General features: G+C 36.7%; 1 protein-coding gene across 1 annotated transcript; it reads left to right on the forward strand.

The window, feature by feature from the left end:
• Positions 1–1505: 1505 nt before the first annotated feature.
• Positions 1506–17594, forward strand: cd63 (CD63 molecule). Its single transcript, XM_077218524.1, has 8 exons — positions 1506–1670; positions 3887–3971; positions 11455–11637; positions 12599–12673; positions 12758–12850; positions 16659–16799; positions 17017–17100; positions 17199–17594. Exons 2-8 carry the CDS (start codon positions 3894–3896, stop codon positions 17262–17264), a joined length of 720 nt encoding a protein of 239 aa, XP_077074639.1. The 5' UTR covers positions 1506–1670; positions 3887–3893; the 3' UTR covers positions 17265–17594.
• Positions 17595–17682: the final 88 nt, after the last annotated feature.

The raw sequence follows: 17682 nt of genomic DNA on the forward strand, positions 1-17682 counted from the left end.
ATTTTTAATCACAATTATTAATAAATGAAGTGGAAAAACTCAACCCTGTCACAAGTTTACAACCCCCGAATACGTGACGGGGTTGAGTGTGATGGGGTTTAGGTTTTTTGCTTAAAATGGCCACTGTTCCTCATGTAGAGTAGAATAGATAGACCATACATGGCAGCAATGAAATAAGTACATTGTATATACGTATGGATTGAAATAAAATGTTGAAAAATAATAATTTTCTATCCTAATTTTATCTGATGGGGTTGAGTTGTTAGGCTTGACAGTACCCAATACACAAGAAAGTAACACAAATAAAATACTTACAATATTGCCAAAAAATTGCAAAGCACAAATTCAGTGAAGTGCCTCAGGGACATGACAAAATGCTTGGTGTATGATAGAAATTATTTTATGATATAACACTATTTTTAAACACTATTTTTTAATTGCAATAATTATTGCAAAAATGATTTTAATTTATTATGACAGACATACCAGCTTTCCATTTTGGTGAACCACCACTTTAAAAAGTCTGGGGAACTGAAATAATTACCGAATCCCAGGAATGACCCAGAGGTGACTTGATTTGACTTAACTGAGAGAAACACTAATCTAATTAAACCTGAAAGTCTTCTACATTTTTTAGAGTAAGTACAAACTCTTAAAAAGAATGGCTCTGATTACATTTAATGAAGAACTCCCTTTCCATGACAGCAAACGCATATATAGATACGGTTGGCTTCCTTCAAATGATTGTGTGGTACATTTCATCCATTCCAATGGTCTGTTAAAATGATTTTATCTGGCCATGATAATGTTGCAATAAAATGATATCCCACTGGGTTTGAATGTGTAACGAGAAAGATAAAGCTAAATGGCTTCTAATCTGCTGGTGTCTTCAATATGTCAAATAATATTTACAAAACTGTAATAAAATGATAGATCGACTTTAGTTATCATAACGACTATACTGTAACTCTTTCTTAACACAATTATTAGAGGTATGGACTTGTTAGGGTTTTATATTTGATGTCAAAATCATGATTTCAAACTTTTTTTAGACATCTTTAATTTGTTATGTTTAGTTTGTTTTTTTGTCTCAGCGGTTTTGGACTTTATACCTGTTGGTGAGGATAGAATGAAGTTTATTTACTAATAATACTTGCATCCATATAATAGGCTACACATTATAAACATACAGAAGGCCATGTTATGTTTACTTTTTTATACTTGATCCATTGCTGGCTGTTCATGGGATGTCACGTGGTGGTGCTCATGAGAGGCTATTTTCATTATCTTATTATGTGATTATACATAATTTCTTATAAGTGCAGACTTTTAATTTCGTAAAACAACAACAACAAATGACTGCACTTTAAAATGTGACGCTTGTATTGTGGTTGATAACACCTGTTAACCATTATAAACCATTTTGATTGTGTTTATTTAATTTTCTTTATATTGACTGATTATATCTACATTGTTTTCTTTACTAGGTTCAGCCTCATGCAGTAAGGGGTGGGGTGCAGTTATAGGAGGGATCACATTTACACAGTAACTTAGCCTACACACATCGACTTCTCTCATATCCGTGTACTGTTGCTTCTTGCTTGGATAGAAAACATCAAATTTTCACTCTACAGGTTTCCTGTACGCTAGATTGAACATTTTAACCCGAGGTAAGCGATTTCTTACCGATTAACGATTTTCTCGGCAGGCGCGAGGACCTCTGATTTTAAAATAAACGGAACATTTTCAAGTAGTGTTAACAGTCTCGAGACTGAAGCGAAGGCCACATTTTTTCTTCGTTTGGGAGTACTCGTTTTTTTGTTTGTTTCCTTAAGTAATTAGTTTTGACTGGAAATCCTCGAAATTACATGCGGGGTGTAATTTAGTTAACCAAGTGAATGGCCACATTGTTTCCTGTCCTTCGCGAGCGAGCGAGCACCTTATGTCGTAGACTGAATTTCAACATGCTTGTCTTTTCTTAGAGAGCGAGGCCATAAAAGTCTTCAAAACTTCAGACATATTGGTGGGTTTCTTTGTAAACATGCGAAACGTTTATTTTATCAGATTTAAAACACCACGACTTTGAAAGTTGGCGTAGGAGTTGAAAATAAGACGTTTGTATAACGCAAACGGAGTGGGATTATCAAGAACAAGAAATACCAAAGTATTTTGTCAATAAGTGTCGTCATGATCATAAACATTTATTTATTTACAACTGGTTTACTGACGCAGTTAAATATAATGTACGCCTTTGGAAGCTAATTTGAAGAAAAAAACAAACTGGATTTAAAACATGGATCTAAACTCTGACAATTAATCTCGTGACCGCAGGCAGATGACGTTTCTCTTTCTCACGCTTTTACTTTTTTCCTTGTTACTGAAGACATGTAAATAGTTATAGCATTTTCATTTTAAATTTGACCTAATTAATATTCTGTTCGCTTTGCTAAAGAGAATGAGGACTATTATTACATTACACACTTTGACTCCAAAACCCATATTTTTTCTACATTTAATTCGATTACGGGTATTATCCGTTGTATAGCCTACCATGCAATGACAATACTAGGTATAACTAAATTTATTTTGTCTCCAAAAGCGTACATTGACCATCTTTTACAGAAGAAGCTTTGAAATTTCCAAAAACACAATGTAGCCTATGGTGAATTTGCATTTTGAATTCTTTTGTTTGACTCTTGAGTTACTGTCTTGTAATATTTTTGTCCTATAAGAACTGTCATCACACACTGGATGAGACACTGGGTAGTGTCTCAATCAGCTCTCTAGTTCACTATGGGCACTGATCAGGGAGTCAGTCAGGCTGTCTCAATCGCAAAATTCATCCAGTGCACTGGAACGTCCCCTCCCTAAAAAATCCCACAATGCACCGCATTACGTCACATTTCTGAAGGTGAAACAAAACACATAAACCAACTCTATAAATATAATGACACTCTATAGAAGATTTTCCAAAAACAGAAACGCTTTTTAATATATATGTCAGCATAAATACACATCACTAGACCGGTAGTCTAGTTAACATTTATAATTAATATTCGCCTGAAATGTTGTAAGGATATGTATCAAAACAATGTGTTTAAACAGCATAAAAATAAAATAAAAAACTGAGCCATGGTCCTTATTCTTACCAGTGCCCGGATTCGTTTACACTATATACTGATTCACGAGCTAGGCAGCTAATTGATACACCCCCGTTGTGTTTTAGTATAACATGTCCTCCCCGGAAACTCTTGGGGGAAAGAATATCATTTTTGAAAAAGGATATAGTCATCTGTACTGTTTTATTTTTCAATCACAACTTAATAATATCAACAAGAAATATGGACATTTCAATAAAATGGTATAGAAGAATAAAGTTCTACATGGGCACTTTTATTTTTGAACTGTTTTTTTTCCAGGTTTTTTTTTTTATTAATGATAATTTGATTTTTTTATGTAAATAAAACAAAAAATCTGGGCATTTTGTCACCCAGTTGTTAAAATTGTAAGAATATAAGAATAAAATAATTTCAACATGACCTGTATGACATATGAAAAACTTAAAGTTTGTCAAAAGGTTCAATGGCCAGAAAACACTAAATTGTCGATATGACCCTTATATTGTTTATACTTTTTTTATTTCTTCTTTACATTTTCTTGCCTTTTGACACTATTTTAGTTTTTTACTTTGATGGTTTGTTTCAATTGCTTGAAAAGGATATTTGATACTTTCCACGATATACAGTTAATTATTAGCCTTATTTAGCCTGTCTCAGAAAACTGACCTATATTGTTCCAGCATGTTTTAATCTTGCAGGTGTTAAGGCCAGTTGGTGTGGTCGTAGGTACTTTCGTTTACGTGTTTTTACCTTCATTTTATTTTCAGGACTTATATGAAAAGCGCCATGGCTGTGGAAGGGGGAGCAAAATGTGTCAAATACCTGCTCTTTTTCTTTAATTTCATCTTCTGGGTGAGTAACAACTAATGTCTGTATTATTAATGTCATGTTTCACATTAGCCAGGGCATGTGTCATAACTGCTGACCATTTCACTGACTTGTCGTTGGCTTTATTGTGAAAGATTTAGACCAAACCCTTCTGTCATAACACTTCCTTTTTACAATTCATACTGCTTCATCTTCACTTTAGTTTAGCTACTGTGAGAGACTTTGACGTAAAAGGAGAAATAAAATACACTTTTTTCTCTATACTTCTCAAATAAGTCTTATGTAAAAATCACCTACCAAAGTTTTAAGAGGTTCTAGTAACTATGACGCTCAGGGGGGAGTTCAGTTTCCTCTTATGATGACGTTTCCCAACAGTTAGGAAAACATGTTTCCTGGCTATGTCAGATGACTGGAATACAGTCATTTTGTGTTGACATGTAGATCAAATATGGATGTAGAACTGTTCCTCATGGTTTACTCAGAATGTGGGTAAACCTTCTTGTTGGCACATTACATGCTTAAAGGGAATGGAAATGTTGTGGTGAACTCAAAATAAACTACACTGATGCACCTCAAAAAAATAAGCTGTTGAACGAACTTAATTAAATTATGAAAAGCTTTTCCACGAAAACGAATTAGATTTTTCCAACAAAATCTAATTTGTTTTAAATTATTTGTTGTAATCTTGTTGTATGAACTTAAATTAATTTATTCATTCCTGCTAGATAATGTTTTGTCAGGTTGACTCTATTTAACTTTTGCCCTGCCTAAAATTGCCAACATTATAATTTTGGCTAATTTGACTACAGTTATTTCCAATGATATGAGCTACTAGTGTTCAGTTTAATTAAAATCACTTTTTTACAGAGTAATATTGAATATTACTTATGCAGGTCTGCAAATGAGGTTTTATGCATATATAGAGTATATTGAGCGCCCACAGCCCTAAACTAATGGTAACCACAAAATTCAAAAACATTACAGAAAGTCTTCTAAGTTTCTAACATTACTGAATATTAAACATTAACTAACAACATCTTTCCATTTACAGAAAAACACATAAAATATCACTTTAATCCCTAAATTTACCCTCCTAATGCAGTCCCTTGCAAAGCATGCTGGGAACTACAGATCCACTGCCCAGTTAGTTGTCAACAAAAATGATTCATGTAGTTTTCTCACAAATTAATTAAGTAAACTTCAGTTTTAAATATATTAGGTTGATTGAACACAATTAAATTAAGTTGTGACAAAATATTAAACAATTGTGTTACTCTTGCTTATTTTAATTAATTAAATTTAACAAGAGGCAAAAGTTATTTTTTTGAGTGTAATTTCATCAAATTAATGTGTCCCAAAGACACAACGCAGCCATTTAAATGTGCGAAATGCAATTTTTTTTGTTTTTTTTGCTAATCCTTCATTGTTAGTTGACTTTGAATATTAGTGTTTATGACTGTCCTTTAGCAGTTAGCTGATAATGGTCATGGAAACATAGCACTTCATCCAAGCAAGTTTGTTTGATCACACAAAGCGCTGCTCTCTGCACATTCATCTTGTGCTGTTGGTGTTCACATCGTTTGGTGTCTAAGCGTTCCCTGGTGTAAGCGTGCACACCACACACTTGCATGTGCGACACGCTCTGTCCTTCAAATTGACAACATACCTGCAGCTGCTAATGGCCTTTACTTGTTTGAGCTAACAGCCTGTTTCTCATATATACACAGCAAAATCCCCAGTGTTAAATGAACTTTCCTGGTGTACATATAGATCCACTTTCGCACTTACACAATCTATGTTTCCTGTGATCACACACAATCATGCTGGTCTTACTTTCTGTTGCACTTTGGACAGATATAATTTTCTAAACAACATTTAGGCTTTTTAAGATGGTCGTCTTTCATGAGTTAGATTCACTATAGTTGTTGCTAATGCCGGCGACATACTTAACAAATAGCTGAAACATTCTAAGATTGAACTGGAGAAGATTTTAAACACTGACTGAACACAGACTGAACGCAACTGTCTCTGACTCGTTTGGGCATGATCAGTCGTATGTATCAAATTACATTCATAATCGACCTTACAGTCGTTAAGCGCAGTGGTGTAGTCTACCTGATACGCAGGTATATGCCGTATACCCACTAAAAAATGTCAAGGATTTCCGTATGCCCACTAGGAAATATCAAAGATCTCCGTATACCCACTTCAAAAAGCGTGAGGATTCGTAACAACATCGTTTTGTGAAAGAACTTTCATTCATAAATTCACCCCGTCGTGACATCTGTGTTTGCACAGCGACACAGATCGAATCGTGGAATCCAGCAACAATGTAACATAGCCTACTGTAAAGCGGAACGTCACGCGATTTGGCCATTTTTGAATGAATAAATCAAAAGTAATGATACAATGAATCAAAACTCGATATGTACTAAGTGTCTATGAATATTAAAGCTCAAAAAGACTGCTATTGAAATAAACTCTGAATGTTCTACGTGTTTCTGTAAATGATGTGCTCAATGTGTGCTATACTACACACTGAAGCGCGCGTGTAATTTACAACCCACCATAATAAAAGTTTGTAGAGATAAATAAAGTAACTCGAGGGAATTATGAAAGAAATTGCATAGTAAGATGTACTTTTTAAAATAATAATAATCAAATCTATTAAAACAAAATTTTAAAGGAATATCACACAAGTTATATCACAGTATACTCACTACAAAAAACTAGACTACACCACTGGTTAAACGTGTCCCTGGCTTAAGGTGAGGGTATTTGTTATCTGGATGTGTATGTTAGTATATGCATATGATTAATTCTATTTTATTATATATTACAGCATTATGTATATTATTAAGGGAAGGAATTATTTAGGGATGTTGATGTTCTGAGCAGTTTCTGGAATTTTGCTCTCCTTTTTAAGTTCTAGATTTCATTTACTCATAAGTTGTTAAACAGGTGAAAATCACTAATGAAGATGCAACATATTAAATATGTTGCATCTTCATTAGAGAATTTCACCTTTAATAATTCAAAAAATTTAAATGAATCGTGAGCCACAAAAATAGCTTTAATTATGGTATTCAATGAACATCAAAATAATGCTGTGAAAATGTCCACAATCACAAAGAAGCAATCGGAAATTTGATCCACAAGTTCTACAGAGGTTGTGCGGGAAGAACACAGATGTGTACAGTACTCTTCAGATGAGTTTGAAAACAGTACATGTGTGAAGGGCAGGGCCGGCGCCACGGGGGGGCGTGAGGGGGGCGACGCCCCCTCAACGGGACTCTCCCGCCCCCTCAGATCACCATGAATGTAAACGGGATTGTATTGATAAAATATGCTATTTAAAAATCACATTTGCCAATTACATTTTCACATTTTCTTGTTTTTGTGAATATTAAGCTGAATTAATAATATTTTAATTAAGGACAGTCTGTTAGACAAAGTCGAATTTTGATTGGTCGTTTGATTTTGGGTGCTCGCTCACCCTAGCATTACGTTAAATTTCTCATACGGGAAAGATCACACGACGGCTACGGACTGTAGAACGGATATTCCATAATTTCAAGGTTGAATAATGCATATCGGGGGCAATCGGGAGAGTCGGCATAGGCGGAGGGTGAACCAACTCCAGGGTAAGGCTAAGATGTGCGCTTCCCCTGCATTTAAATAGATTTCCTAACCATGTAGTTTTAACCAACGTCGCCTAGCAACAACTTAAGCGTCCCAGTATAAACGCTCCCGTTAACTCACTTGTTATTAGCGCAACTACGTTTACAAACTGTTAATTTGAGCAAAAAAAAAACAAGCACTGTATGCCTGGCAGCCAATATAAATAAACATGGCCTTACCTAATGCAGCAAAATCCTGCGTTTAGACATGGCATCATGCGTTGATGATGCCCTCGTTGTTTAGTTTTGTGGTTATGTCACTCTCAATTAGAGCTTAGCTGCTAGATTCTCTACCCGAGCCCGAACTTGACCCGAACCGACGATATTTCCCGTCACTATCCTCGGGCCGGGCCGGGCCTTTGATCTAGAGACGTGCACTCCCAACGCAACAGAGTGCGGCGCGGGACTAGATTTGATGGCCGAGCGCGGGCGCGGGCGGTAATGCACATCACTCTGTGTGTGCGGGTTGCGGGAGAATAAAAGGATTCGCGAATCACGGGACTCCCTCAAACTAGAAATATTTATGATAAAACATATAAAAAGTAATACATTTTTATTCTTCTGTTGCAGAAAAGCAACAAGAACAACTATATGTGTGCTTTAACAAGCTTTAAAGTTAATGCTTTAGTAACAAATTTATCAGGAGCATTTATGCTGATGTCTGATGTGTATGATGGCGACAAGTAGTATTTGTATTTTGGAGGTACAGAAAAAAAGTCTATTTGTGGGCAGGAGCGGGATAAAACATTAATGTTGCGGGCGGGGGAAAGTAACTTAGAAAGTAGTTGAGAACGTCAGTAAATTTAGAGGAAATGTTGCTGATTTTTTAAACAAAATAGCTGACGTCTTTGTCTTGCCAAGGCTAATTTCATAGCTAGCAATTTTTATCCCTAAACAGGCTCGGGCTCATAATTACAGTTAATTTGTCGGGCCGGGCTCGGACACAATTAACGTGCAAATGAATGAGTATTTAAAGTGATAACAATTTAATAAAAACATTGCAATTTATAAATTATATTGCTTTCATTTATTTAAAAATTGTTTATCGAAAAAAATGCATAAATCCTGCATAAAATGAATTATCACGCGCATGAATTATATCTGCGCGTGCGCACGCATGCAGTTTACGTCGTTTTCCACAGACCACAGCTGAGCCAGCCCAGTCGCGCTTATCATTTGGTTATGGAGTGGAGGAAACTGATCCTAGACCAGCAACGTGGCGCCAGCCCTGAGCATTTCTTTATAAAAGCAACTAGTAGAAGCAGTCAGGCTGCTTTTGAGGGAGAAAATTTCACTCGAATTGTATATTGCTAGTCTCAAGTCCGTGGCCAGGGGAAGGCTAAGCCTTTTTAGCAAAAAGTTTTTTTCTATCTCTCTCTCATCAAAACGTCTTATCAATAGTCTATAACAGTCTATATCAAGCAGGGACACGTTTGTGTGCATTTTATTTTGTGATTTCATTGTAACGAATAGAGTCTCCCGCAACAGCGATAGATTGAAACGCGCGTCAGTGTGAAAACTGCGCGAGCCACAAGACAACACTGTATCCGCCTCACTGATCGCAGCGGCAACGAGCACTTTGATCACTTGATTTAAAAAGCAACACATTTCAGCGCTAGAACAACTCTAATTTGACAAACGAACAAAATTAATCCTCTGCTAGTTAACTGGAGATGTTTTATTAATTTGTATTGGTACATCCGTGCCGCGAAGATGTTTTAAAAAGTGGTGGGGAGAAGATCGACCCTGGCAAAAAGTGGTGACGTGCGTTAATGTGAACGCCCCCTCTCGGTATTTCAGACGCCCCCTCATCAGTGCTCGGCTGGCGCCGGCTCTGGTGAAGGGAATGTACTTAACTTTCCCAGGGAAAATTTATTCCATCTGAAAATGACACTTCTACATGGAGACTCGTTTCAGTTGTACTTCTAGACAGCAATTGAAACACATTTCACATGTTTCGTACTGTTTCTTTTTTAAAATATTTAAACAATTTAAGAAAACGTCTTTAGAACTACACATACATTGGATGCATTTCCTGATACAAACCAGACATGCAACTTTTAACAATTCCAGTGACTTACAGAGAATTACAGTTGTGTTTGCTTTTCAGCAATAAATTTTTTCTGAACTAGAAAAGAAAACTCAAGAAAAATGACGCTGTGCTGGGAATTTGGTATTCAAATGTCTCTCATATATATTTCTCAGTGAGAGATTGTAAAGTTCAGCCTGTCATGTGATCAATCTTCCTATTTACGATGGCATCATGTGATGTGACTTCTCCATACGAGTATCAACGTTAATCTGTGACACATTCGGTCAAGTAATGCCAAAGGCCAGCCGGAATATGGTCTGATAATAGACGATTAAACACTGCTCCTTATTTATGACATGGCCATTTGTTTCTTTGTAATAATGGACACTCCTGGCACTTTCAATACATATCTTTATTTCATTCAGCAAATGAAACAGGATTCTTCCTGCCATTGTTTCCTCTTTGTCTATTCCATGCAGGTGCCTACCTGCTGCCACTTATTACCCTCAAATATTTACACTGGTGTTGCTTTGTGTGTTAGCCGGACCAGTCATAAAAGTTGTTCTGGGTTGTTGTGTTGACTAGCTGTGACGCCCATATATTCTACATTTGTACAGCTGACGCATGCATATTACTAAACATCCTTTACACTTTCTCAGCGGTGCAGTTCAGTACTAATTTACTTGGAATATTTACACAATATGTTATCTTTATGATAATGATGGCATCTAACTAATTTTCTGATTGCTGACAAACTTTACATAGTATGATGATTAGATATTGCGAGTCTGCGTCATTGGCAAAGGAGTGTACCGAAGGTTTCAAAGAATCTCATAGTTCTAACAACTTTCCCACACCTAGTTTCAACTCACTTTTTAAATTTTATTTCTCTCTTTAATGCTCACCTTAGTCACCTACATCCTGAAGTGAAATTTAGGGTTAGGTAACAGAATAATGCAATTTTACACTAGTTGATAAAACTATTAATTAGTACTTATTCTAAATGGAAAGATAGCAAAAAATGCTAGTGGTTTCCAACCCTGGTCCTGGAGGATCCCCAGCACTGAATTTTTTAGATGCCTCGTTAGTAAAGACTCTAAGCAGAGATGCGGTGCCTTCATAAATCCTCTCCCGTTGCATCATGGGACAGTAAAGTGTCCGTCAAATGCGCACTTCAGAATCCTGAGGGAAGTAGTAGGTCGTCCGGGTTCTTTTTGATACTATAAAGTAGGTAAGTAGCCTATTCCATTTCGGGACGCAGCGATGGTCTTATTATACGAGGGTCCATGTCTCTACCTTTGGAGAAAGCGTAACGGCCAACTTGGATAATGCGTGCCTTAATAACCAATCAATCACATTATAGCCCTGACGTCATTGAATTCGTCATTGAGTTGTGCGACAGTCAATCACTGTTTGTGGATATGAATGAAAGAGAGGTGACTTCTCTTATAAAACACCTTTTTTTTTTCGGTGTACACTCTAAAAATAGATCAATCCAAAACAAATGTTTAATGGCAAGCTTGTTGAAGATTAGCTGATTTGAAGATAGGCTGTCGAATCATTAAATATGCTGTTTTTGCTAACCTTGAAGGCTTGCCTTAAAGCGACTTTGCTCCAAGACCTTAAAAAGGTGTTTAGGATAAAAGAGACATCAAAAATGTACTCCAGGGTAGGGAACCATTGAATAGGCCACCAGAATTGGACATTTTAATAATTGGATAATTTGAGAATGTAAATGCATGATATGGCTTGTGTTCACTGACTTTTCCACTCTCTCACTGTCTCTCATCCCCAGCTGTGTGGCCTGGCCTTAATAGTTCTGGGGACTTTGGTCCGCATTTCATTCTCCAACATGGCCATCATCAAAGACTACTCTGGCTCTCCTCTAGTGCTGATAATAGTGGGAGTCGTCATCTTCTTCATCGCATTCTTTGGCTGCTGTGGCGCCTGGAAGGAGAATCATTGCATGGTCACCATGGTAAGGATATGTGATGAAAATATTTAGGGTTAGGTAAGGTATTCCTTTTTTTTACAGGAATTCTAGTAGATGTGATCTAGTCATTGTTCAGACTATTTGGCTAAGATAAAGGAAATGGTCTATTGGGTGGGGTTGCTTCAGCCATTTGTAAGGTCTTAATGTTCACACTAGGGGCTACTTCATTTGTTTGCACCATTTATTCTTAATGCTTGGCTAGTAAGTGTAAGCTCTTCATAAACAAATGCTTAGTCACAGAGTATGACATGACATTTACCTTTATTTATAATCCAATAAGAAGTCTTTTTGAATGTGTAAATAGCAGGTCATGCACTTCAGTTAGGTTTGTTTTGATCTAATTGATCTCATGTGGGACTATCGTTTTTGTAAGAAATCTAATTGGGGATATACAATATATATCAAAAGTATTAACAAAAATATTAATTTAATATAAATATTTACAATTAGTCGTATTATTATTATTTATTTATTATCTATTATTGATTTAATAATTTACATATTTTATTGTATAATAAATTTAAATATGTAAAGATAATAAAGAAGTGCATTTAATCAGGAGCAATAAATAAAACTAATAATACCAATGACAAGTAAATGTATAGTTTTTTACTATGTAAATGACTGTAAATGTCAACTACTGTTGACTGACTGAAATATTAAGTTTATATGTGGGATTATGTTTAAGTCTAGTTGTGCAGCACATTCATATGTAGTATTGCCCAAGTAATTTGGTACACAAACAACATCTAGGCTAAATTTCCACTTTTGTTTAAATGCTGACTGCTGTAAAGCTGTAGCATGTCTGTTAAAGCTGTTGACATGGTCAACACATCGCCAACAGTGTAAACCAGAATAAAATCATTCAATTCTTTTAAGATGTAATTTCTTGACTAGTCATTCCTCAATTTTATCATTCACTTCTCTTCTCTTTGTTTTCTCCTAGTTTGCTGTTCTTCTCTCCCTAATTGTCATTACTGAGATCGGAACCGCCATCGCTGGATATGTCTATCGTGAGAAAGTGAGTACTCTTCTAATTTCTACTTAATTTCTATCAACCTGTTTTCCAGTACCATTTGGCTCCTTTAAATCTGTTTTTCTGCAGCTGCCCGGTTTTCTGGATAAAAGCTTTAAGTCCATGATCGCAGGATACAACAAAACCGAAGACCGTGACTCCCTCGATGCTTTACAGAAGCAGGTTGGTAAACCCAAATAAAGTCAGAAAAAAGACTGATTTTTGTGCTGCTTGTCTGAACAAGGTGATCCTTTTCTGATTTCCATTTTTACGTGAACAACGTGTGTCTCAAGTCTCTCCAGCCCTGTTTGCTCAGTGTTATCTGTTGACGTTAAACTGATATCCTGCTTCCTCTTGTGCCGTCATGTGGCTAAACTTCAGTTCAGACACTGTGGTGTACTTGCTCTCTAAATTTTGAATGGTTTTTAGTTCAGTGAATCTATTCTGCTGGATCATATGCTCTCTTGAGGTGATCTCTGCTTTTGAAGGGAAATGTATTAATGGATTCACTCTATGTAAAATTGTGTGTTTATTTATTTCTGAGTTGTAATTTAATTTTGGGTTGTCAAATAGATTAAAATAATTATGTTTCGGCATTAAAACATTCAGCTCCATATAAATAAATATATATATATATATATATATATATATACACAGGTCCTTCTCAAACAATTAGCATATTGTGATAGTTCATTATTTTCCATAATGTAATGATAAAAATTAAACTTTCATATATTTTAGATTCATTGCACACCAACTGAAATATTTCAGGTCTTTTATTGTTTTAATACTGATGATTTTGGCATACAGCTCATGAAAACCCAAAATTCCTATCTCAAAAAATTAGCATATCATGAAAAGGTTCTCTAAACGAGCTATTAACCTAATCATCTGAATCAACTAATTAACTCTAAACACCTGCAAAAGATTCCTGAGGCCCCGTCCACACTACTGCGTTTTCGTTTAAAAACGGAGAATTAAAACGAAAACGATCTCCGTCCACACCAGCGTTTTAGCTGCGTATTAGAATTGATCTCCGTCCACATTAAAACGACTGAAAACTCGGATCACGTGACCATTCTCCAACACTGTGCATGCGCGTGCCGGTGTAAACAGGAAACGGATGGACTATTCCTCAGATTTGATGAGGAAGCAAGTAACGTTAGCTACCTCTGCAAAGATTAGAAAATGTCGAAGACCAGAGATTTCTTTTCATGGACCGCCGCTGCACACGGGAATTGTCATAGATCGCTCGAATAATAGTTTGCCTCCGGCGCATGTAGGCAGTTATAGCATTGTAAAATGCAGAATTTGCTTGCACAACAGCTGCTAACAAAGACATCAAAGTCAGTAACGCTTGTAATTCGTTATCCATGTTGCACTCACTAACATCAGCTACGTAGTCCAGGATGTTTTTGTTTGTTTTCTTCCGGTGACGGGACATGTGACGAATCAGGGAAGGATACGTCATGGGTGATGACACCCAATCATAGAGCCGAGCATGACCTTCTACGTCATCGTTTCTAAACTCCTCCGTTTTGTCCCGTCTACACTAAAAAGTGTGGAAGGAAAAAGTGTGGCAAAAAACGCTGCACAACGAGAAGAGGGGACCGGACCCTGAGGAAGATTGTGGAGAAGGACCGATTCCAGACCTTGGGGGACCTGCGGAAGCAGTGGACTGAGTCTGGAGTAGAAACATCCAGAGCCACCGTGCACAGGCGTGTGCGGGAAATGGGCTACATGTGCCGCATTCCCCAGGTCAAGCCACTTTTGAACCAGAAACAGCGGCAGAAGCGCCTGACCTGGGCTACAGAGAAGCAGCACTGGACTGTTGCTCAGTTTTGCATGTCATTCGGAAATCAAGGTGCCAGAGTCTGGAGGAAGACTGGGGAGAAGGAAATGCCAAAATGCCTGAAGTCCAGTGTCAAGTACCCACAGTCAGTGATGGTCTGGGGTGCCATGTCAGCTGCTGGTGTTGGTCCACTGTGTTTTATCAAGGGCAGGGTCAATGCAGCTAGCTATCAGGAGATTTTGGAGCACTTCATGCATTCCATCTGAAAAGCTTTATGAAGATGATTTCATTTTTCAGCACGACCTGGCACCTGCTCACAGTGCCAAAACCACTGGTAAATATTTTAACTGACCATGGTATTACTGTGCTCAATTGGCCTGCCAACTCTCCTGACCTGAACCCCATAGAGAATCTGTGGGATATTGTGAAGAGAAAGTTGAGAGACGCAAGATCCAACACTCTGGATGAGCTTAAGGCCGCTATCGAAGCATCCTGGGCCTCCATCACCTCAGCAGTGCCACAGGCTGATTGCCTCCATGCCACGCCGCATTGAAGCAGTCATTTCTGCAAAAGGATTCCCAACCAAGTATTGAGTGCATAACTGAACATAATTATTTGAAGGTTGACTTTTTTTTGTATTAAAAACACTTCTTTTATTGGTCGGATGAAATATGCAAATTTTTTGAGATAGGAATTTTGGGTTTTCATGAGCTGTATGCCAAAATCATCAGTATTAAAACAATAAAAGACCTGAAATATTTCAGTTGGTGTGCAATGAATCTAAAATATATGAAAGTTTAATTTTTATCATTACTTTATGGAAAATAATGAACTTTATCACAATATGCTAATTTTTTGAGAAGGACCTGTATATATTAGGGTGACCGCACGTCGCATATTGAGAAAATGTCCCGCATTTTCATCAGTCTGTTGGTTATTAATTATCATATTAAGAAAACGTGCATGCGTTCTTTTTTGCCTTTTTAAGAAAGCATTTTATTTATTCTTTTTGCGGTGTAGTTTTTCACCTATATTTAACAGCGCTTCCTCAGTACAAACAGGTTCTCATCTCCTCTTTGCCTACAACAGCCGTTTTTTAAACCCTATCCAATGGTTGAAAGCAAAGGAGTAAACACGGTCACTAGTAGGTTGTGATGCTGTCAATCAAAATGTAGAGAGGTGATTCGTTCCATGTGTTGCCTGTCAGAAAAATAATAGATAATTCAGTAAATTAAAATTTAACAGAATTTATCAACTTTTGCCAGCTGTGGTTATTTTAATTCACATCCTTTCTATAAATATGAAACTTTTTGGTTTAATATATTAATATATAAGACTCTCAATTATCTAATTTCATGTTGTTCTATATTTTATTTGTTCATTATTTATTAAGTTGGACTTGGTCAGAACTGTTTCAAAAATAGTTACCTGCATGATGGCTGCTGCCTTTGGGCTCAGTGATGTTGAATTTAAATGTCATGTAAAATAAAGACATGTTATGTTATATTGTGATGTAAAGGTGTTTTCTGGAAGGGACTAAAGAACTATGTATTTTTATCAGCTGAAAGGCAGGATAAAAATATTTGTATTAAGTTAGATAAAAATTATATAACACTTTCAGGTTATGTTTTAGTGTTGGTAACGTCCTACATTGTCCCACACAAACTTATAATCGTCCCACATTTTGTTTGTTTGATGGTGGTCACCCTAACACACACACACACACACACACACACACGTAGTGTTTCCATGTTTTATGGGGACTTTCCATAGACATAATGATTTTTATACTGTACAAACTGTATATTCTATTCCCTTACACTAACCCTACCCCTAAACCTACCCATCACAGAAAACTTTCTGCATTTTTACATTTTCAAAAAACATCACTTAGTATGATTTATAAGCTGTTTTCCTCATGGGGACCAAAAAATGTCCACACACGAACAAGGATTTCAGATATTGCCATCCTTATGGGGACATTTTGTCCCCATAATGTAGGGTTTACCAGGCCACACACACACACACACACACACACACACACACACACACACACACACACACACACACACACACACACACACACACACACACACACACACACACACACACACACACACACACACACACACACACAACCCAGACAGAGTGTATTTTAATTGAATTGAATATTATGAATTTGTAATGTCTTTCTTATAGCTTAAGTGCTGTGGAGGAAACTCCTCTGATGATTGGGTGAACTTCAGCTCCACTAACTCAGTCCCAGACTCCTGCTGTAAAAATTTCACCAAGGGCTGTGGTATTGGAGCTATGCACGATGGCAAAAAAATCTACACAGAAGTAAGTAACTCTTTGTTCTCTATCGTTGAAATAGTGCACTGGGTTTTGGCTAGACTCTTCTGTACTGTGGCATTTTAACAAAATCTACAAAAATTAGACTTGGTTTTGTCATAGCTGAAAACTAAGGGTTTTTTTGTGCGTTTTTTTTATAACACGTTCAAGTTGTTTATTGGACAGAATATGTGAGAGACTAAGACTTTGTGTTTGTTTTATACAGGGATGTAAACCCAAACTGGAGAAAATTGTAAAGGAAAATATATTGTGGTTTGCTGTGGGAGCTCTGGTCGTTGCGTTTGTCCAGGTGAGATATGCAATATTCCTTTCCCTGTTATATGCACACGAACGTCAGTGCAAACTCCCTTTCTTCGTACACTAATACATTTGATTTGTTTTTTGTAGATTACGGGGATTGTGTTGGCCTGCATTCTGATGCAAGCCATCCGCAGCGGCTATGAGGTCATGTGATCACATCCAGTCACAGCACATCACTTAAAGCTCTTAGAGACTGTTCATGTGTTTTTTTTTTTTAACCATTATATAAATGCTAATTATTTTCCCTCTGGCTGTGTAAGTTGACAATACACATTTTCACTGAGAATGAAATATCTATGATATCGTTTTCTATAACTAATCCAGTAGATTAGTCTCCTGCTAAGTTTCTGATTTATTCTTAAGTATTCTGTCTTTACTGCCATGTTGACATTCCTTTGGGTTACAGGACAACATGAATTACTGATATGCCAAATTTGATACATTTACAGAAGATTGTCAAATAAAAGAATGAAATGTTCTAAACAAGTTTGTCCTACTTAAGTTCATTTTTTTACATTTGAGTTACTAATATTTGTTTCTACTGTAGTTGGTGAATCAATGCTAGGTTGAT

The sequence above is a fragment of the Siphateles boraxobius genome, unplaced genomic scaffold (assembly GCF_051911475.1).
Source record: "Siphateles boraxobius isolate OS27281-9 unplaced genomic scaffold, OSU_SipBor_1 77, whole genome shotgun sequence".
NCBI lineage: Eukaryota > Metazoa > Chordata > Actinopteri > Cypriniformes > Leuciscidae > Siphateles > Siphateles boraxobius.

Bases quoted from the DNA above. Each gene is read 5' to 3' on its own strand.
- cd63 (XM_077218524.1), top strand. From the start codon at position 3,894: ATGAAAAGCGCCATGGCTGTGGAAGGGGGAGCAAAATGTGTCAAATAC. The intron at 3,972-11,454 runs GTGAGTAACAAC...TCTCATCCCCAG, and splicing joins TCTTTAATTTCATCTTCTGG to CTGTGTGGCCTGGCCTTAAT. The intron at 12,851-16,658 runs GTTGGTAAACCC...TCTTTCTTATAG, and splicing joins TCGATGCTTTACAGAAGCAG to CTTAAGTGCTGTGGAGGAAA.